The sequence below is a fragment of the Curcuma longa genome, chromosome 6 (assembly GCF_044706935.1).
Source record: "Curcuma longa cultivar G26 ecotype Majalengka, Jawa Barat chromosome 6, ITB_CL_G26_1.1, whole genome shotgun sequence".
Taxonomy (NCBI): Eukaryota; Viridiplantae; Streptophyta; class Magnoliopsida; order Zingiberales; family Zingiberaceae; genus Curcuma; species Curcuma longa.
The window spans coordinates 1,602,912-1,624,852 of record NC_133866.1 but is presented as its reverse complement, the minus strand read 5'-3'; the positions used below and the strand labels follow the sequence as shown (position 1 = coordinate 1,624,852).

General features: G+C 39.2%; 2 protein-coding genes across 2 annotated transcripts in view; both read left to right on the top strand.

Moving 5' to 3' along the window:
- Nucleotides 1-15,768: 15,768 nt before the first annotated feature.
- On the top strand, nt 15,769-16,565 carry LOC141831251 (photosystem II reaction center PSB28 protein, chloroplastic). The gene is made up of 2 exons (XM_074718662.1): nt 15,769-15,904; nt 15,965-16,565. Exons 1-2 carry the CDS (start codon nt 15,853-15,855, stop codon nt 16,483-16,485), a joined length of 573 nt encoding a protein of 190 aa, XP_074574763.1. The 5' UTR covers nt 15,769-15,852; the 3' UTR covers nt 16,486-16,565.
- Nucleotides 16,566-19,706: 3,141 nt separating this feature from the next.
- Nucleotides 19,707-21,941, top strand: part of LOC141831083 (uncharacterized) — a 3,041-nt gene continuing 806 nt past the window's right edge. The window contains exons 1-3 of the mRNA XM_074718521.1: nt 19,707-19,918; nt 20,023-20,106; nt 21,582-21,655. Coding sequence (XP_074574622.1) covers nt 19,736-19,918; nt 20,023-20,106; nt 21,582-21,655 — 341 coding nt within the window. The 5' untranslated portion in view covers nt 19,707-19,735. The remainder of the gene's footprint in view (nt 19,919-20,022; nt 20,107-21,581; nt 21,656-21,941) is intronic.

Here is a 21,941-nt window from a genome sequence, read left to right as displayed (position 1 = left end):
AGGAAACAGCAGCCTTCGTCGTCTTCTTCAACACTGGTTTTCTCGTGCCCATTGCAATTATTCAACGAATTATTGCATTTGCAGCAGATGGAAAGATATATGCATTAGGAGGAGGAGGATGATGATGATGTAGAAATCTGGTGCAAAATATAATTCTTTTTCAGAAATTATATTAAGGGATGCTTAATTTGAATAGCAAGTGAGTAGTAGAGGTAAAATGAAAATTTTCTTTTTCTAACTGATAAAAAACGAAAAGGAAAAAAAACATGTTAATGTTCTAGAACTAGATTTGACTAAGCAAACCGATGTCTTTTCAAAATTATGACACATTTATCATTAATTACATGTTGATGATGAACCAAATATTTGTATAAGTAATTGTCACTATCTATATGGGTGATAAGATAGTGGTGCCACATATCATTCTTGTCCTTTTCTTTTTAATTTTTGCTTCACCAAAAATTCTATCGTTGTTATCTTTCTTCCTAGATACTTCCTCACAATTGTTTCGTTGATCGATCTTGTACAATATTAGAGCTGTCAAATTTGTCAGGACTCTAATAGCTCAACTCAACATACATTAGTGTACCAAAATGTCATACGTTAACTCCACAGTCATATAGAGAAAGGTAAATTAGTCCACATAGTTGAGTTGTTTACGACGCAGCAGACTTGCAGAAAAGGACAAGGGTTCAAATCCAAGTTTCTCGATTTACCTCCTCACAAATGGTCGTGGGGCCGACCGTGTGGGGCCGCTAAGGTGATAGATTCCACCTTTTACAGAAGAAGTAAATTAAGAAGCTAAAATTGATCCCTATGTTGAAGGGTAATTCTCCATAAAAAATCGATTCTTGCTTAATGTGGCAAACCAACATTATGTTGTCAACTTAGTCATGTCCTGAGGCAACTTAACATGCATTAGTATCTCTTGGGCAAGTGTGTTTCATAATGTACAATCAACTTAGGTGTCATGCATTCGTGACATGGCTTTACCTTTATACTCACAGTATATAGGTAAAAAACCGTAGGTAAAAAATCACATATTCACAGCATGAAAATCGGGAACATCACATATTCACTATAAGAAAATTATCATATACTCACGATAAAAACCGTAGTTAACAGCATGAAAAAAATTCTCATTGTTCTATTGATTTACAAAATACCAGAAATCTCTTAGTGAGTCCAAGAAAAATATGTCACAAACAAGAAAAGTCATGTCACAAACCCAAGTGTGGTTGATGTCAAAAGTAGCTAAGCAACTACTGATTGCATAAACCTATTGAGTTAAATAATGAAATAGTTGTGTGAGGTATGACAATTTAATTTAGATTTAAGGGGTTAATTGAAAATTAAATTAATATTATTCTTGGTCTGAGTTGATTTGTTGGGGAATTAAATGAGGATTGGACTTTAAAATTGGGTTTACTGTTGAAGCCCAATAAATCAGTCCAATCAGCCCAATTAGCTCGATTAATCAGCTCAATTAGGAAATGGATTCGGGCCAGATCTGATACCCATTGATTTTTTCGATCGACATTTCTACCTTCCCATCGTGATACCCATTGGGGATCACGCAATCAAGAACACGGGAGTTTGGATCTGGGGGGGGGGGAAATCGCGATTTCATGGTGTGGCAGTCACGGCGCGGCGATCGCGGCATGGCGGTTGCGGTGTTGGCTTCCGTCGATCGCGACCTGGGTTTCCGACATACGCGATGCGAACAAGAGAGTTTGGAGTTGAGAGGGAAGATCAATCAGTAAGTCTGATTTCTAGTGTGTGTGGTTTTGTTGGGATTTTATTCAGATCTTTGAGTTGTTTGAGCTCAACGGCGATTGTTGGAAAACAGATCGGTGGAGTGATGGCGGGTCTCAACGGCGAGGGAGGAATCGAAGCAAGGTTTCATAGGATTAATCGGTTCGGTTCCAATTGTTGAAGGATCTGTCACATCAACTGTTCGGTGAGGTGAGTTTGCTTTGATCCAGTTAGATTTTTGTTACCATGAGTGATTTTGTGATTATTTGGTTGTTGGGGGGGGGGGGGGGGGGGGGGAGGATAGTGATCTGTTCTAGGGTTGAGATCCGTGTGTTGATTCTGTTAGAATGAATTGTTGCTGTTGTGAATTTGAAGAACCAGTAGATTGATTTGTTCCTGTGTGTTTGAATCGGTCAGAATTGGTTTTGCTGTGGGAATTGGTGGAGATTGGGATTAATCTTGCTTTGTTTGGAAATCAATTGGAGTGTTATGATTTTTGTTAGGATTTTGTTGTTGCTGTTTGGATCAGGTAGATTAGATCCGACTGTAATGATTGGATTATGGATTTCAGTGGATTTGGGTTAGTTTACTGGTTGTTTGTTGATGATCTGATTGTTTGATTAGGTAAGTGTTGGATCCGGTTGAGTTGTGTTAATTGAATTTGGTCGGGTTAGTTTGGATCTGGTTGAGGTTAAGGGTGGAGTAGGATAAGTTAAATAGGGGATTTATTTTACTGCAAAATTAAATACATTATTATATTTAATGGGTGTTGTATATTGTAATTGCAGGGCCTTGATTTGTGGATTCTGTTATATACGGGGATTTTATTGGGGGTTCTTATTTTGACGTTCGTCATATCAGGTGGGTACTCCAATACTTGGTTAGTACAGATCTTGTTTGTAGTGCATAACTTATTATAAATCAATTGATAGATATCTTGACTTTATCCTTATTATACTCGATGCTTGATACATAGTCATTGACCTATGATATGATCTAATTGCTATTAATACAGTCTCATTTATTTATCGTTAATCTGTGATGACTTGTCATGATTGATGTTGAGTATGTCTTGGTTAATGAAATCATTACTTGTTGAGCTGAGCATCATGACATATACATGATAGTAGTAGGTGTGGTTGATTGTTATTGTTGTTGGCACTCACTTGACCACTGTGCGATAGTGGTACATGAGTGACAGCATTTGTTGCACTATGTTGGGTGCAACCAGGACTAGCTAAATAGCTCTCCTGAGATATTCTATCCGCTCCCCACTTGTTCGTAGTGGTTTGTTGTTTGAGCATCTGCAGTTGTCCTGTCATGCGCCCTAGTTCATTGTGTGGGTGTCTGGGGATGGTGAGTGCAGATAGTGACCATGCATGTTGCCTGTGATGTGTGTTGCATGTGTATTGTATATGCATTTGTTGATAGTTTATTTTACTGCATCTCTGTGTGTGTATGTTGCACTTGTATGATATATGTTTATTGCACTGTATGACATTACATGCATGTTGTTTTACCTTTTTACCAATTACATGATGAAGTTGATGAGATATATGTAGTACTTTGATCTTGTTCACTAAGTATCATTTTGGAGAGACTATATATCTTTTTGATATCCATGTTTACATATTAGTTGTGCACTATCTATCTAGTACCCATTGAGTATTTTATACTCACTACTCAAACCCTGGGGTTTCCTTTCTTTCTCCCCAGGTAGCAAATAGGGATGTTACTTTTGAAGCTTGGAGTTTTGCCAGACTGCCCCCATCTCACAGCAGGAGGTGTATCCGTTGATTTACTTCGTGTGATTTTTGGATTATGTTTGGATGTGTGGTTTTTGGATTGTGTTTGGATCTGTAATCGTATCTATGGACTTAGTTGTTATAATTCCGCTTGCGCAGTTTCTGCTATTTTAGACTTGTGGAGTTGATGTTTTATTTTTGTTGCGATGCATATCGATATGCATTGTGATTTTCTTTTACACATTATTGGTATGTTATGTGGTTGGTATTTTTATATACATGTGTTGAACTAGTGAGCGATCGTGTGGGCCTTTATCATATTGTAGTAGGGATTTTGAATTGTTACAGTGGATATGCTGTCCGAATTTTTTGGACCAATAGTCTATTAGGACATGACAATTTTATTAGTATCATAGCCCTAGATTGTGAGGTCCATATTAAGTTTCTTTTAGATTTATTGTCATATTTGAGCTCTAGGTTGCGATGTCCATTTTAAGTTTCTTTTAGATTTGTTGTCGTATTTGAGCTCTAGGTTGCGAGGTCCATATTAAGTTTCTTTTGGATTTGTCATCGTATTTTGGTTTACTCAATCTAGATTGTGAGATGGGACAAACAGCGACATGACATCTCCAAGCAGTTGTAAGTAAGAATATCTTATATTTTTTATTCATCTCCTAGAAATTTATAGTAGTTGTGTTAGCAGATGATATTTGATTATATTATGGCTCCTGTGTAAAATCGAGTACGTGATCGGTCACCAAGACGACCTGCTAAGTCAGTAGAGTCGGGAATTCTCGAGGATGATGTGGATAGTCAGGAGCAAACCCGTAATCCTCCAGTTGTGGGACAGGGTTCTCGAGCTCAAAAGATACTTTTGACAGACCCGGTATCGACTACTATTAGTAAGACTATGGATAAGAGTCAAATATCATTGCTGGCAAAATCCATCAAAGATCGATTTACCTTATTTCATGGGGGATCTGACCCATAGATTACACGTTCCTAGTTGGAGAGTTTGATGGATACTTTTGAGTATATCACATGTATTGATGCAGAGAAAGTTGAATTAGTTGTGTACCATCTCCGTGATCAGGTTGTCACATGGTGGAAGACACAGAGAACAATTTTCGGACAGTAGGATATATCATGGCTATCGTTCCGGAGGCCTTTGAGAGACAGTATTTCTCAGCAGCATTCTGTTTGACACAGCGCTAGGAGTTTCTGAGTGTTAAGTAGGGTAATCGTTCTGTTATGGATTATAATGTGAAGTTTTCTTGACTCGTCGAGTTCTGCCCGCATCTAGTAGCTCAGGATGGTGATCGGATATTCCAGTTCACACAGGGATTGACTGCATATATCCGAGTTAGGATGTCTGATTTTTCTGTTAGTTCTTAACAAGAGGCGTTGGATCGACCTTTATTCATTAAGATGACTTAGCAGCAGGTGGCTCGGGAGAAAGACGTGGAGAAGACGAAGAATCTGAATTTCCAGACTGCTGATCAGAAGAGGCAAGCTCAGGGATCAGGGTCTCGGGAGTCTTCAAGACGGCAAAAGGGTAAATGACCATCTACAAGATCTTCGAGTGGGGCCCAGCAGAACCAAAGGAAGGATGTTATGGAGAGGAAGTGCTTTCGGTGTGGATCCGATAGTCATCAGGTAGAGGATTGTCCGTCAGATCATGCTGTCAGCTATTATTGTAAGCATCCTGATCATACGATCAGTGATTGCACTTTGAGAGCTCAGTTGGAGCTCACTGATACCACCTCTTCAGGAGGACGATCTACATAGTCTTGTCAGCAGAGGGTACCATCGAGGTTCAGAGCATCCCATCAGTAGAAATATTTGCCGCCTTCAGGGTAGCTTTACCAATTGCAAGGGAGAGAGTATGTAGTGTTACCGACAGCTCCGCAGCCAGAGATCTATTATTCGACAACCCCGGTGCAGCAGTAGTTATCAGCAACATCGCTTTCCTATAATATGCCTTCTCAGTATATTCATCAGTCGACATCAATGCCTCAGAGTCAGCTTCAGCCAGAGCGGAGGCAGACTGTATCCCATTCAGCTATCCAGCCGGCCAGTGCGAAGTTTGGACATGTTTATGCTATGACTAGAGCGGAGGCACAGCGGAATGAGGGATCGATCATTCGAGATATGATTTCATATTATTCTGTATATGCTGATACTCTTATTGATACTGATAGTTCTCATTCTTTTATATCGAGACTATTTTTCAGTAAGATTGGGAGAATCCCTATGTTACGGTTGTGTAGTTTAGCGGTATCGTTGCCTTCAGGTGAAGTGTTGACTACCAATCAGGAGATTAAAGGATGTCCGTTGGATTTCGACGGTCATATCCTTATGGTGGATCTCCATGTATTAGAGATGGTAAAGTTTGATATCATTCTTGGTATGGATTGGTTAGCCATTTATCATGCTATAGTGGATTGTCAACTAGAGTGGTTACCTTCCGACCTCCGAATCAACCCGCATGAAAATTCGTGGGTACCAGAAGTGATGGAATATCCATTATTTCGGCAATACAAGCACAGAAAATATTAGATGGAGAATGTCGAGGTTATTTACTATTTCTAAAGCAAATGGAGGAAGATAGTGCTTCTCATCTTTCCAATGTTCGTATCGTCTGTTATTTTCAAGATGTGTTTCCGGACGAGCTTCCTGGTTTGCCTCCTCCTAGACAAGTACAGTTTACTATCGAGGTGATTCCAGGCACGACACCAGTGTCTAAGGCCCTGTATTGTATGGCACCGAAGGAGTTAGAGGAACTTAAGATCCAACTGCAGGAGCTATTGGACTGGAGATTCATTCGTCCTAGTGTATCACCATGGGGAGCCTCAGTCCTATTTGTGAAGAAGAAGGATGGATCAACGAGGTTGTGTATTGATTATTGACAATTAAATGCGATTACGATTAAGAACAAATATCCTTTGCTACGGTTGGATGACTTGTTTGACCAGCTGAAGGATTCTTGTGTGTACTCTAAGATGGATTTACGATCTGGTTATCATCAGCTTAGAGTACGAAATGAAGACGTGCAGAAGACAGTGTTCCGTACTCGATATGGACATTATGAGTTTTTGGTGATGTCGTTCGGTCTCACCAATGCTCTGGCCATATTTATGGATCTGATGAACCGAGTATTCTTGGAGTATTTGGATCGGTTCGTTATTATCTTTATTGATGATATTCTAATATATTCTCGATCTGAGGAGGAGCATGAGCAGCATCTTTGTATGGTGTTAGAGACGTTACGACGTGAGCAGTTGTACGCAAAATTCAATAAATGTGCTTTCTGGTTATCTTCTGTGGAATTTCTCAGACATGTGGTATCTAGCCAAGGTATTTTTATAAACCCTTAGAAGATCGAGACAGTTACTAGTTGGGAGTAGCCAAAGTCCGTTCAGGAGGTGCATAGTTTTCTTGAATTAGCTAGGTATTACCGCAGATTTATAGAGGGGTTTTCTAGCATTGCTACACCGTTGACTCGTTTGACCAAAAAGGGAGCAAAGTTTATTTGGTCAGAAACTTGTGAGGCTAATTTTCAAGAGTTTAAGCAGCAGTTAATGAGTGCCCCGATATTGGTAATTCCTTCTGGTGAAGATGGATTTACACTTTACACTGATGCATCATTCCAAAGATTGGGAGCAGTGTTGATGCAGTTCGATCAAGTAGTTGCATATGCTTCCAGGCAATTGAAGGACCACGAGAGAAATTATCCTATTCATGATATGGAGCTAGCAGCTATTATCTTCACTCTGAAAATATAGAGATACTATTTGTATGAGGTTACATTTGAGATATACACCGATCATAAAACCTTGAAATATTTGTTTACTCAGAACGAGCTAAACCTTAGACAACGACGCTGGATGGAGTATCTAAAGGACTATGATTGTACCATAAACTACCATCCAGGGAAAGCTAATGTGGTAGTTGATGCCTTGAGTCAGAAGTCTTGTGGGATTTTGGCCAGTCATTGGGTGGCTGTTACCGATTTGGTTCGTCAATTTTCAGAGTTGGGATTAGCAGAACATGGTCAGACTCAGCATGGTGTATTGGTTTTAATGGTTGCTCAGTCAACTATAGTGGAGAAGATTAAGGCAGCACAAGCGAGTGATCGGCATATTCAGTTTATCTGTAGTAGGGTGAATTCTGAACAGCAAATGGAGTTTTCTTGTGACAAGGAGGGGATACTTCATTTTCGAGGATGACTTTATGTTTTGAAACAGCATTCGATTAAGGAGGAATTATTGCAGGAGGTACATCATTCCAGGTTGGTAATACATCCGGATGGTACCCGAATGTATCAAGATCTGAAGCGTACTTATTGGTGGGATGGTATGAAGAGAGATATCACAGATTTTGTTGCGCGATGTTTGGTGTGCCAGCAGGTGAAGGCTGAACATCAGGTTAGACTGGCCAGTTGAATTACTTCAGGAGATATCAGATACCTGAGTGAAAATTAGAGCATGTTACTATGGATTTTATGGTGGGCTTGCCCAGGAGATGGTCAGGAAAGCGCAATTGAGTCCACAGAACATCTAGCAGGACGTAGAGTTAGTACACACTATCAGACGGCGTATGTTAGAAGCTCAGGATAGGCAGAAGAGTTATGCAGATCGAAGACAAAGACCTTTGAAATTTTCTGTTGGGGCATAAATATTTTTACGAGTATCACCCACGAAAGGGGTGATGAGATTGGGATTGAGAGGGAAGTTGGCTCCACGCTACATTGGGTTATTTGAGATTTTGGAACGGATTGACGAGGTGGCTTCGCCTAGCATTACCGCTGACACTTGCTGGTGTTCATAATATATTTCATGTCTCTATGCTGCGGAAATATGTACCTCATCATACTCATATTTTGAAGGAAATCTCTATTCCTTTGCAGCCAGACGCATCTTATAAGAAGGTTCCGGTGTGGATTCTTGGTCGTATGGAGTGGCAGTTGCGGAACAAAATCATTCGACTAGTAAAAGTCGGATAGCAGCACCATACAGATGAGGAGGCCACTTGGGAGCTGGAGGATGCGATCCGAGCTCAATATCCTCATCTATTTACTAGAGGTATAACTTTACTTATTATAGTATTTTTGCATTATAGTATGAAGATAGTAAATTTGGAGATTTTTATTGGTAGGGGAGAATGTGAGGTATAACAATTTAATTTAAATTTAAGGGGTTAGTATATATATATATAATACCTTTTTTTTGCTATTGCCACGTTAAAAGATAAAATTCATTTTTACATTTTTTTTAAATGGTTTTTATTGCCACGTTAAGGATAAAAGTTTAGTTTTTTTTTAAGCGTTTTGCCACGTTAAAGCTCCTTTTGATTGACACGTTAAAGGATAAAATTCCATTCTTCAGCTAAGCTTCGATGCAGGATATGAAGCAGCAATTTCGGATCTTGGATAAGCCTCATATTCCTATAAAAGGGAACTGTGCGAAGCCGTGTAATGGTTCTTCATCTAAGCTTCAACAGAATTCTCACGCTCAAAGATCTTGTGCTGCTACTTCCGTGTCTCCCTGCTGCAGTCGAGGCTCTGACTCGACTTCGTTCGACCGCTGTCGGAAGACTGACCCCAACATCCGAGTTGCTTCAGATATTCTATCTGTGTTGGGTAACGAGCTTTTTATTAATTTCTTCGTACTTAATTATTAGGGAAGTGTGGGGGTGTCACACTTCCTACCTTGTATCGGATCACTCAACCGGGGGTTTCACCGGTTGAGGATTTTAGTGGATTGCCCAACGTAAAGGTTCAAGGAACCTGGGCCTTCGAGTAGGAGTCGCCGAAGGCTCCGAACGAAGTAAAATCGCTTTGTGTTCTCCTGTGTTCATTTCCCGCTTCGCACTTCTTATTTTCCGCTGCACGGTTTTTCAAAGCTTAACTCTTCTAACTAATTTTAAACGAACGAATTTTTAAAAGCACGTGATTCACCCCCCCTCTCACGTGCACTCGATCCTACAATAGTTGTGTGAGGTATAACAATTTAATTTAGATTTAAGGGGTTAATTGGAAAATAAATTAATATTATTCTTGGTCTGAGTTGATTTGTTAGGGGATTAAATGAGAATTGGCTTTAAAATTGAGTTGACTGTTGAAGCCCAATTAATCAGCCCAATGAGACCGATTAATCAGCTCAATTAGGAAATGGATTCGGGTCAGATCCAGATTTTTCTAATCTGATACCCATTAACCCAATTAAAACCCATTAAAAGTTTATCAACGTTTCTTCCTTCCCGAGCTCATGATTTTCTCATCCTCACTTCTGATCGCAGGATCAAGAACACGAGAGCTTGGATCTGGGGGGGCGAAGTCGTGATTTCGTGGTGTGACAGTCGCGGCGCGGCAATCATGGCGTTGGCTTCCGTCGGTCGCGGCCTGGGTTTCCGACAGACGCGACGCAAACAGGAGAGTTCGGAGCTGAGGGGAAGATCAATCGGTAAGTCTGATTTCTAGTGCGTGTGGTTTTGTTGGGATTTTATTCAGATCTTTGAGTTGTTTGAGCTAATCAATTATTGGAAACAGATCAGTGGAGTGACGGCGGGTCTCAGCAGCGAGGGAGGAATCGGAGCACGATTTCATAGGATTGTTCGATTCGGTTCCAATTGTTAAAGGATCCGCCGCATTAGCTGTTCGGTGAGGTGAGTTTGCTTTGATCCGATTAGATTTTTGTTACCGTGAGTGATTTTGTGGTTGTTTGGTTGTTGGGGGGTTGAGGATAGTGATCTATTCTAGGGTTGAGATTCTGTGTGTTGATTCTGTTAGAATGAGTTGTTGCTGTTGTGAATTTGAAGAACTAGTAGATTGATCTGTTCCTGTGTGTTTGAATCGGTCAAAATTGATTTTGTTGTGGGAATTGGTGGAGATTGGGATTGATCTTGCTCTGTTTGGAAATCGATTAGAGTGTTATGGTTTTTGTTAGGATTTTGTTGTTGCTGTTTGGATCAGGTAGATTAGATCCGACTGTAACAATTAGATTATGGATTTAAGTGGATTTGGGTTAGTTTACTGGTTGTTTGTTGATGATCTGGTTGTTTGATTAAAGTGTTGGATCCGGCTGAGTTGTGTTAATTGGATTTGATTGGGTTAGTTTGGATCCGATTGAGGTTAAGGGTGGAAAGGATAAGTTAAATAGGGAATTTATTTTACTACAAAATTAAATACATTATTGTATTTAGTGGGTATTGTATATTGTAATTGCAAGACCTTGATTTGTGGATTCTGTTATATACAGAGATTTTATTGGGGGTCTTATTTCGACATTCGTCATATTAGGTGGGTACTCCTGTACTTGGTTTGGTTAGTACAGATCTTATTTGTAGTGCATGACTTATTATAAATCAGTTGATAGATATCTTGACTTTATCCTTATTATACTCGATGCTTGATACATAGCCATTGACATGTGATATCAATACAGTCTCATTATTTGTCGTTGATCTGTGATGACTTATTATGATTGATGTTGAGTATGTCTTGGTTAACGAAATCATTACTTGTTGAGCTGAGCATCATGACATATACATGATAGTAGTAGGTGTGGTTGATTGTTGTTATTGTTGGCACTCACTTGGCCACTGTGCGATAGTGGTACATGAGTGAAAGCATTTGTTGCACTATGTTGGATGTAACCAGGACTAGCTAGATAGATCTCCTGAGATATTCTGCCTGCTCCCCACTTGTTCGTAGTGATTTGTTGTTGGAGCATGTGCAGTTGTCCTGTCATGCGCCCCAGTTCATTGTGTGGGTGTCTGGGGATGATGAGTGCAGACAGTGACCATGCATGTTGCATGTGATGTGTGTTGCATGTGTGATTGTATATGCATTTGTTGGTAGTTAATTTTACTACATCTCTGTGTGTGTATGTTACACTTGTATGATATATGTTTGTTGCACTATATGACATTACATGTATGTTGTTTTACCTTTTCACCTGTTACATGATGAAGTTGATGAGATATATGTAATACTTTGATCTTGTTCACTAAGTATCATTTTAGAGAGACTGTATATCTTTTTGATATCCATATTTACATATTAGTTGTGCACTATCTATCTAGTACCCATTGAGTATTTTATACTCACCATCCAGACCCTGGGGTTTCCTTTCTTTCTCCCCAAGTAGCAGATAAGGATGTTACTTTTGAAGCTTGAAGTTTTGCTAGACTGCCCCCATCTCACAGCAGGAGGTGTATTCGTTGATTTACTTCGTGTGGTTTTTGGATTGTGTTTGAATGTGTGGTTTTTGGATTGTGTTTGGATCTATGATCGTATCTGTTGACTTAGTTGTTGTTATAATTTCACTTGCGCAGTTTTTGTTATTTCGGACTTGTGGAGTTGATGTTTTGTTTTTGTTGTGATGCATATTGGTATGCATTGTGATTTTCTTTTACACATTGTTGGTATGTTGTGTGGTTGGTATTTTTATATACATGTGTTGGACTAGTGAGCGGCCGTGTGGGCCTTTATCATATTGTAGCAGGGATTTTAAATTGTTACAGGGGAATGTTGTTCGAATTTTCTGGACCAGTAGTCTCTCGAGACATGACAATATTTGGGAGGGCGGAAATGAAAACTAAAGAAAATTTTTCACTATTTATTTCATTCAAATTTTAGGCGGGATGAAATCTTATCAATTGGCGAGTGATTTTAAAGTCAAAATCTATCATCACCAAATCAGAAGGAAAGTAGCTAGATACAAATATTCGAGTAAACTCGTGTTGATTATATTTTTCGATTTTTCTGTAAGTACTTTAACTTAAATAATTACAGATAACAAAGATTGTTTCAAAATAGAAAATGTAGTGTAGTGAATCATATCGTTTCTTTTTAAAATAATCTATCATATTATACTTATGGTAGGTTATGATGATGAGATATGTGATGATATATTAGTTTTTAAGATTTGAGTTGGGATGTAATGAATTTGAATGATATTGTTTTTAAATTATGTATTACTTTAGATTCATATATCGTTAATGAATGTAAGAACAATTTTATAGTGTGGTTTATAATTGGATTTGAATGTGTTTGTGAATTGATGTAGCGTGTATCGTGAATGTATCGTGTGTATTGATTTGAGTGTGAATGTGTTTGCAGAAGAGGGCAAGGTTCAGTCTGCGAGCTGACCATCTGCCGTTTGAACCAACTGCACTCTCCGATTTACCTCCTCACAAATGGTCGTGGGGCCGACTTGTGTCGTGTTAAGGTGGCGGATCCACCTTTTTGCAGAAGAGTGTGAATGTGTTTGGATTTGAAATGTGTATACATTCTTTTGCAAAAAGGTGGAATCCACCACCATAGCGGCCCTATACAGTCAGGCCCACGACCATCTGTGAGGAGGTAAATCGAGAAACTACAGTTGGTCACGACGCAGAGGGTATTGTCTGACTTCGTCAGGATTTGAAATATATAGTGAATGTGAATGTTTTTGGATATGAATGTTGTGGATGTTTTTGGACATGAATGCACATTGATTTCTTTATGATGTGTAGCGAATGTGTTTGATGTATCGTATTTGATGTATTGTGTAACAGAATGAAATCCCCCAAAAGGGGGAGATTCTACCAAAATAATTTAAAAAATTAGCGATGGCAAATTAATATTCTGTTGCTGATATTAGCGACAAAAAATTAATTTTCCATCGCTAATAATAACCATGACAATTTCTTTCGGCGCTAGAATTAGCGATGGAATATTAATCACTAATAAGTGACAAAATTAATTTCGGTCGCTAAGATGATGTTAGTGACCAAAATTAGTGTGATCGAACAAATCGGTCGCTAAGAACACTTAGTGACCCAATCTTTCGGTCGCTAAGAACACTTAGTGACCCAATCTTTCGGTCGCTACTTGTTGATCTCCTTGTAGTGATGCTGGATGTGTAGGACAGGTGTGCGTGCTAGAAGGGGTGAATAGTACTCGTTGTTTGTTCATTCTATTATAGAGACTAGCAACAGAATTAGATAAAGCTAGGGATACGCGGATTTTACGTGGTTTTACAACCCCCTAGGATTAGTACGTCTAAGGCATATGCACGGGAAGACGTTTGTCCACTAATGGGTTCTCTTTGAAAACTTTTTCGAAGGAAGAGAAACTCGTCTTACAGTCTAAAATATAATAATGAAATATAAAATATAAGACTAAAAAGAAAATAACCAAACAATCATATAGAGGCCGATTCGGAAGTCCTGAGTGCAGCGCACCCTTCCTGAAGCTTCCCCGATCGCACGATCTTAGCTCCATTCGCATTCAACAGCACTGCAGGATGAAGACGTATGAGAGTTAGAGTTGTTTCTTGTGGTGCACATTGAGGCCCTTATATAGACTCTTCCAGGCGCCTGGATTCTTATCCGGATGCTTGGATTCGATCCATCTCTTCAGTCTTTATCGGGGTTGATTTTTCTTAGTCCAGGTACTTGAACCGTCTAGGCACCTAGAGTAATATCCAAGCACTCGGATCCAGTCAACTCGAGTTTGACCTGAGTTAACCCAGGCTTGATTCGGCTGCTTTAGTTTGCTCCTCTTATGCTTCTTCAATTTTGCTGGTTCTTGTAAGATTAGCATACAAGCAAACAAGCAACCTAAGCTTACATATAGTCCATCTGACTTACTAGGCTTACCTAAGCCTTATCATTAGGTCTAACCTACTAAACTTATCCGTGCCTAACTTCTAGTTAGGACTAGTCACTTTCATAAGTAGACTTCCCACCTATCAAATATCCTGTTTGGACTTTCCCTTGCCTAACCTCCAATTAGGACTAGTCACTTTCATTGGTAGACTTCTCACCTGCCAAACATCCTATCACCCTTGTCCTGCTAGATTTTCCCTTACCTAACCTCTAATTAGGAGGAGTCACTGTTAGGATCGATACGTTCGCTAGAGGGGGGTGAATAGTGATTTTGACTTTTTCTCCTGCAAATATATTAGCGGAAGCAAAGAAATAATGAAGAAAAAGAATCACACCGCTAACCCATTTGATTTACTTGGGTATCCACCTCTACGAGGTGACTAATCCAAGGATCTGTTGGTTTTCCGTAACCGCCCACCGCTTGAAATTTTGTAACCGCCCACCACTCTTCCGCTGTGTGAACGAAAGCGACGCTGTGTGCCAAATCCTCGTGTGTCCAAGCGAAGAATGAGAAAAAAAGTGGAAGCAAAGGATTCGTTCCAAAGAGAATTCGTTACTGCTGCCGGAGAAGAAGAAGAACAGCCGGTGGCGGATTTGGTTTGTGGATACGAGAGGTGCTTTCCATCTTCCGTGATTGCTCGGTGAGAAATTCCAAAAGAGGCACGCAACAACAGGTAATTTCTACATTGGTATCATAGCGATAAGTAGATTTTAATTTATCTATTCTGTTCTGGCCGATGTCCCAAGTGGCAACGCACTGGCGCTGCTGGGATTTTTCTGTTCGGCCCGACCATCTCTGCTCTTGTGCGAAGACAACAACAGCCGCACGCGGCAGCGCACAGGTGCTGTCAGCGGCCAGCGACGCGTTCCTCTGATGCTGGCAAGGAGCCGGTTGGCTGGCGTCGACGACAGGTTAGGCCCTAGCGCGGTCTTCGGCACGGAAAGGGAATAGGCCGAGCAGCCAGTAAGGCCGGCGTCACTAGAGAGACTGGGCGTCGGCGAGGCTGGCGTGGGCTGCCGGCAGGGCAAGCGCCGGTGGGGCTGGCGTGGCGGCACACAGCGCTCGGTGCGCTCCGGTTAGGGCACGGTTCGGAAAAATTTTATTGGGAAGAGAAGGCCATGTGTTCGGTTCGTGTCCAGTGCACGGCATAAAAAGTCACTCTGCTTAGTGCGCAGTGACATAAGAAAAAAAAAACATGAACAGAAAAGAAGAAAGGATAAGCAACGAAGAAGTTTGTTTTTGAAAAATAAATAAAAAAAACAAATGAAATCATATGATTTCATTATTTGGGCTAAGGTCTAATATTAGAAAGATTAGCCCATATGATTTCATTAACGAAAGGCCCAATTAATTTTATTTAGCTCAAATTGAAAGATTAGCCCAATTAAAAAAAAAGAGCTAAATGTGGGAATTGAACCAATACCCTCTAAGTAGATCGATCCATTTTAAATCATTTAAAATAAATTAATAAAATTTAAATTTAATCCGTTTAATTTTTTTTTACGGGACGGATCTAACTAAATTGACGAGTATTACTACTGCTGCTGCTACTGTACTCTCCGACGAGGAAAGGATACAAGGAAGTGAAGTGGTTGGTTCACCTTCCTCCACGACACCCACCTCCTCCCTTCCCTATATCCCCTCCCATCACTCACGAACCACTTCTCGATCGCTCATCTTCCCTCCCTCGACGCCATGTCTGCCCTCGTTTCCTCTTCGACCATTGCCAAATGCACCAACAACTCAGGTTCCTTCTCTCCCGTTCCTTTCTCCTATTTCTGTTTTTCAATCGATGCCTTACTCGCAGTCTTAGCGTCTCCTCCTGCTGCTGTTCCTGGCCCAAATCTTCGCCCCGCTTTTGCTGGATCGCCCTTGCGCCTGCCTCCCTCACCGCCCGCGGCGAGAGCGCGGGGGCCATGGAACCGTAGCGACAATATTCCTCATCGTCACTTTCCCTGCAGGTCGACGTCGGTGGTACTGATGATAGCGAAGCCGGCGATCCAGTTCATCCAGGGAACCGACGAGCAAACGATACCGGACGTGAGGCTGACCAAATCGAGGGACGGCACCAACGGGGTGGCCATCTTCTCCTTCGATCAGCCCTCGGTGTTCGACTCCTCCGGCGAGCTGGGGGACATCACGGGCTTCTACATGATCGACGAGGAGGGCGTGCTGCAGTCGGTGGACGTCAGCGCCAAGTTCGTGAACGGGAAGCCTTCGAGAATCGAGGCCAAATACGTGATGAGGAGCCCGAGGGAGTGGGACAGGTTCATGAGGTTCATGGAGAGGTACTCTCAGGCCAATGGCTTGCAGTTCGTTAAAAAATGACGACGCCTTAGCTTTCTTTCTGCTACTAATTGTAATTAATGCCCATATATATCTTCACTGCTGATCGTCTTCTTAATTAATTCGCCTTCTCCTCGGAGACGAATTGAAGCTGTTTTAATTTGTGCTCCATTGCAGATGTGAATGGTCAGACAAAATTTATATTGTTTTTTAATTCGCAAACAAGATAAGTTTGTTTGACTTGAGTCTAAACTATTCTTATTTCTACCCTTGGTCAAAGCCCATGAAAAGAGTCAAGCGATCCAATGTATTATATTGAATACACAGACAAATTTGTCCCCAAACATAGTATAGAAGGTGGGCACATGATATATATGACGTAATGATCAGAGATCGATTTTAGAAAGTGATAACTTAAGCATTGGTGTAGTCAGGATTTTAATTATCCTGGACTTCAATTGTTGAGCTGCATTAGATTTTAAACTGCACTGGACTGAATTAGCTGGACTGCACTGTAAAATAATTATTGATTTCAATTACAGTTGTACTGTAAAATAATGTATTAATTTTAATTACTAAACTACACTAGGTTAGAGCCCAGTACAGCCAGTCCTAACTACGCCATTGGACCTAAGGTTGATTCCACCGTGCATTTAACGTCTGTATACCTATATAAACTTCTCTTTATATCCGTGAGATTGATTTTAGAAATACCGTTGAGATAGCAAATCTACCTCGTCAGACATCAAATTTACTTGCAAAATTTTCTTTCATTATTTGCAGCTTTATTTGACAGTGCATTTGAATGGTCAAACAAAATTTATATTGACTTTTCACAAACAAGATAAGTTTATTTGACTTTTTTTGTCAGTTATTCCTAAGTTGGTACGGTCAAAGCCCATCAAAAGACTATGCCAATCCAATGTGTAAGTGCTATTGGCAATCTTGAGGAATGACATTCTTTGTTATCCTTGAAGCTTGTGGATCAAGGTGTTGCGAGTAGAAGATAGAAGGTGGTGTTTGTGGGAAGGATTAGAAGAAACACAATTATTAATTCAATGGATCATTAGCCTCAAATCTTTGTTCATTGAGTATTCTGTAATCAAATTTGAACTATTCGAGATGAAGTGAATTGATGGCATCTGCGAGAATGATCTTTGTTGAACCAATTCTTGTTGAGTGTGGTATTTGTTGAGCTTGCAACAAGATCACCACATGTGTGCATGGATGCATGATGTCGTCGGAGGCCAAGAAGTAATTTGATGATCAAGTTGTAAATGCAAAATTTGTTAGGATCATTGTGATCGCTAGAAGGGATGAATAACAATTCACTTCATTTGTTGTGTGTTCATCTATAATTCGTTAACGCGATGGAAAATAAATGAAACAAACACAAAATAAAATACAAGCACACAACATCTCAATTTTAGATGGCTCGAAACTCTTGGTTCCTACTCCACAACTTAGAATCCTCGCGATAACATCTCTATCTTTCTCCTTGTTAGATATTTTTTGATAGAGAAACTTCTTATAATACTTGTTCTTACAAGCAATACAAGTAAGAATCCAAAAATATAATAGAAAATAAATACAGTGTAAATAAAACAACTTTACAAGAATGATTTACCAGAGAAACATTTTAATCGATGAGTCATGCCTACTTCTTTTACCTTTGTCCTACATTTATCTTATGTCAGATAAACCTCCAATGCTTTGTACTTTTGTGTCAGGAGTCTTCTCATCTCCGAGTCTTCACTGCCTGGCATTCAATCATCTGATCTACTAAGACTTCTCTTTTGCCAAGAATCTAACCTCTAGCATTCTTAGACTTTATCGCTTTGCATTAGATCACTAAACTTGCTAGGACTTTCTTTTTTCTAAGAATCCGATCTCTGACTTTCTTAGACTTCATAATTGTTGTCAAGTTGACTTCTCCTACACATTTGATAATCATGTGAGACTACATAATGTTATCGTAACTTAAACATTATCCAACATCATAACTAACATGTAAGACTATATGCATGGGGTATGATTGCACCAAAAAGACTAAGTCCATCATTGAGTATGTGCCAAGGCTACTCAAGGTTGGGATTTTTAAAGAAAATCACAGGATCCTAAATATGGTATGGAACCAAGGTTGATAGACATGGTAACACTCAAAAGAGTTCAACGAATACATAGGTTTTAGCTTTGAGTGAATCTAATGAGCCTAAGTCCATTAGTAACTTTGTGTTAAAACCCTGAAAGGTTGGAAATTTTTTAGAATTCATAAGATTCTAAATAGAGTTTAAATCAAGGTTGGTGATCCTGATAACACTTAAGAGGAATCTAGCATTGCATAGGTCTTTATTTAGAGTAACTATAATAAGCCCTAGTCCATCAGTAACTTTGTGCCAAGATTACTTAAGGTTAATTCAAAATCTTATAGCAGACTAAAAAAGGTCTAAAACCAACGTTGGTAGACATGATTATACTCAGAAGAGTCCTTACAAAATATGAGTCTTAGTTTGTAGTGAATCTGATGTGTCTAAGATCATTAATGAGTTTGTGTCAAAATTACATAAATTTGATTTTTTTTTTCTAGAAACTCACATAAGATAAAAAAGGGTTTGGAATAAGATTGGTGGGTATGTTCATACTTATACTTATGAGAGTTCTAGGAATATATGGGTCATACTTTAGAGTGAATTTGATAAGCTTAAGTTCATTATTGACATTTAACCAAAATTTACTGATGGTTGACTAGTGTTTAGAATTAGAAAATTTTCTCAACTCGCGGACCAATCCAAATTCGTCACAGGCCAACCCAGTACGCGGACCGCGGACCTAGGCGGATCGATCCACCTTAATCCATCTTAAAATATTAATAAAATTTCAATCAAATCCATCTAAATTGTATAGCGGAATCGGCTAACTCGACGGATTCAATTCAAATTGACAACTCTATTTAATTCGGATTGTCAGATATTTTAAAAAAATTTATAATTCAATAAAATATAAAATATAATATACAATATAAAATATGACATTTAATTTTTACGTTACGATTAATTTCCAAAGTAATTAGAGTAAATGGAGAAGCAGATGAGTCTTATAATATTATAAATTTTTTTAAATATATCTTGAATAAAATTCGAACCCCATTATTCATTCGGCTCAATCCGTGCGTGGTTCGGTTCGATGAAACAACCCGGGCAAGAGCGAACGGATTCGATCTATTATTTTCAGTGGAAGGAAGGGATCGTTTGCTGTTGCACGACGTCGCCGAGGCGGTAAAGCGTAGAGCGGCATGGCGACCCCTGAGATCCAGTCCGCCAAGGGAAAGTCCGTGGCCTCCGTCACTCTCTCGGTTCCTCCCCCCGCGTCGTCGGTTGAGGACGAACCGTCCGACGAGAAGAAAGGTAAGGCCGTCTCCCACCCACCCGCCCGATGGCCGTCCCGAAACGCTTCCTCCAAGTACGACTTCGTCAAGGTTCGTTTATCCCCATCTGGAAGCATTCGCAGTTTAAAATGGCTTCTAGAACCTAGAATTTGAATACTTGATCTTGTAATTGATCGATGATTGATGCCGGCTAGGTGAAAGTATGGCTCGGTGACAATGCCGATCACTACTACGTCCTCTCCAGATTTCTTCTCAGCAGAATGCTAACCGTTACCAAGGTATTACCACCGTCTAATTTTTTTCCTTCTTGGCTTTGAGGCTTTTTTTTTTCTTGTGGTAGTGGATTAGTTTCATGAACGGAAAACTCGGAAGGTGTTAATTATTTTTCACTACCAAGTAGGATTGGCAATGTTATTTATAATAAAGAATTCTGATGATGCTTAAAACTTATTTCTATGTACAAATGCAACACTTTGACACTAAGCTCCGAAGTTCAAATATTAAGAATTCCTTATGAATTGAAATGTTTGCAATAATTCTAGATGATGAAAGTTTATGTATCCTGCGTTCTAGATGATGAAGTTTATGTATCCTGCAATGTATGAATGCCAAATGTCAATCTTATAGTCGTAGTATGATCTAACCCACATTCCAATTCCATGAATCCTCGTAGTGACAGGCCAACCCACCACCTTTCATCTCTTGTGTTTCCCTCCAATTTCACTTCAAACAACCCTTTCTGAATGCTCAATGTAAAAAAGAATGCTTACATGTCTAGTTTAATTAACTAAAAAAGGAATTAGAACTAACTTTTCAAATAAGAAAAATGTAAAAAATACAATACAAATATGTAGGAATCTAGATCATATTAATTTGGGGATAGGTTGTACAATAATGATGTCAAAATCATTTGGTTATCATCCAAAAGTAAGATGCAAATCATCACAATCTCTAAATTGTTTCAAACATCCTCTCTGCAGTAAGATGCAAATCATCACTTTCTCTATTGTCTCAAACATTCTCTCTGCCAAATTCTTCTTAGCCCAAGAGCGGAGCCATGTACAGTATGCGGGGTTAATTGACACCACATGAAATTTCAACTGGTAATATAATTACATAATAGAAGAGTAAAAAAAATTAAAATTTCAAATCATAAAGTATAATATAATGGACACCATTCTTTTTGATAATCTAACCATCTTAGTTGATACATCTTTTATTAACCTTTTTATTGATTTTCAGATTATGTCTTATGAACTCTGCTGAGCAAAACAAAAAGTTTTCTTCTTGGTAAATTGATATCACACCCACTGCCATAGCTCATTTATGAGTGGATTCTTTGCTTCAAATGCACAAGAAATTGTGACCTCATGTTATACAAACGTGGCATCAAGTCAATCTAATTTGGGCTTTTGTGCATCTTTCTTTGAAGTATGCATGCATAGTCCCATGTCTTACTGAACATAAATCAACTTCTCTGAGCACTTATACAAGAATTTGCTCATTTTTGTATGAATTAGTGTATAAGTTATATTGTTGAAAATTTTCATCATCAAGTCAATGCAATGGTTTGGGATAAGTTTCTTAGTTTTTTACTCTTCTCCATAATTTACCATCTCACACTATTCATACATTGAGTAAAATTGTTTCAATATATTTATGGCATGGGTATCTATATGTCAGTGTTTTATTTTTTTAGTGTATTTCAGAGTTTGATTATTTAAACTATTTGCTATCACTTTCTGCTTTTCAGATTCCTAATCATGTGGCTATCAAAATTGCACTTGAACTCAAAAAGCTACTTGTGGATAATAGCCTTCTCGATGTGTATGTTGTGCTTATCCATTCATCAATCTGCATGATCTGCACTCTTTTTTTATAGTCAAAGTACTTAAATATGAATGTTAACTGCAATTTTAGTTGTTTCATGCCATGGAATGTCTCACCCCTCTATATATCATGATTGGTGGCCTTGTTTATGCTTGATATGGACCTTATGTGCCTTCTAAGGTTTCAACTTGACATATTCATATTGGATATGTAACTGGATTAGTGTATGAACATATCAGAGTAGTACCAAGACATGGTACAGTTTGGTGTTGAAAGGGGAGGG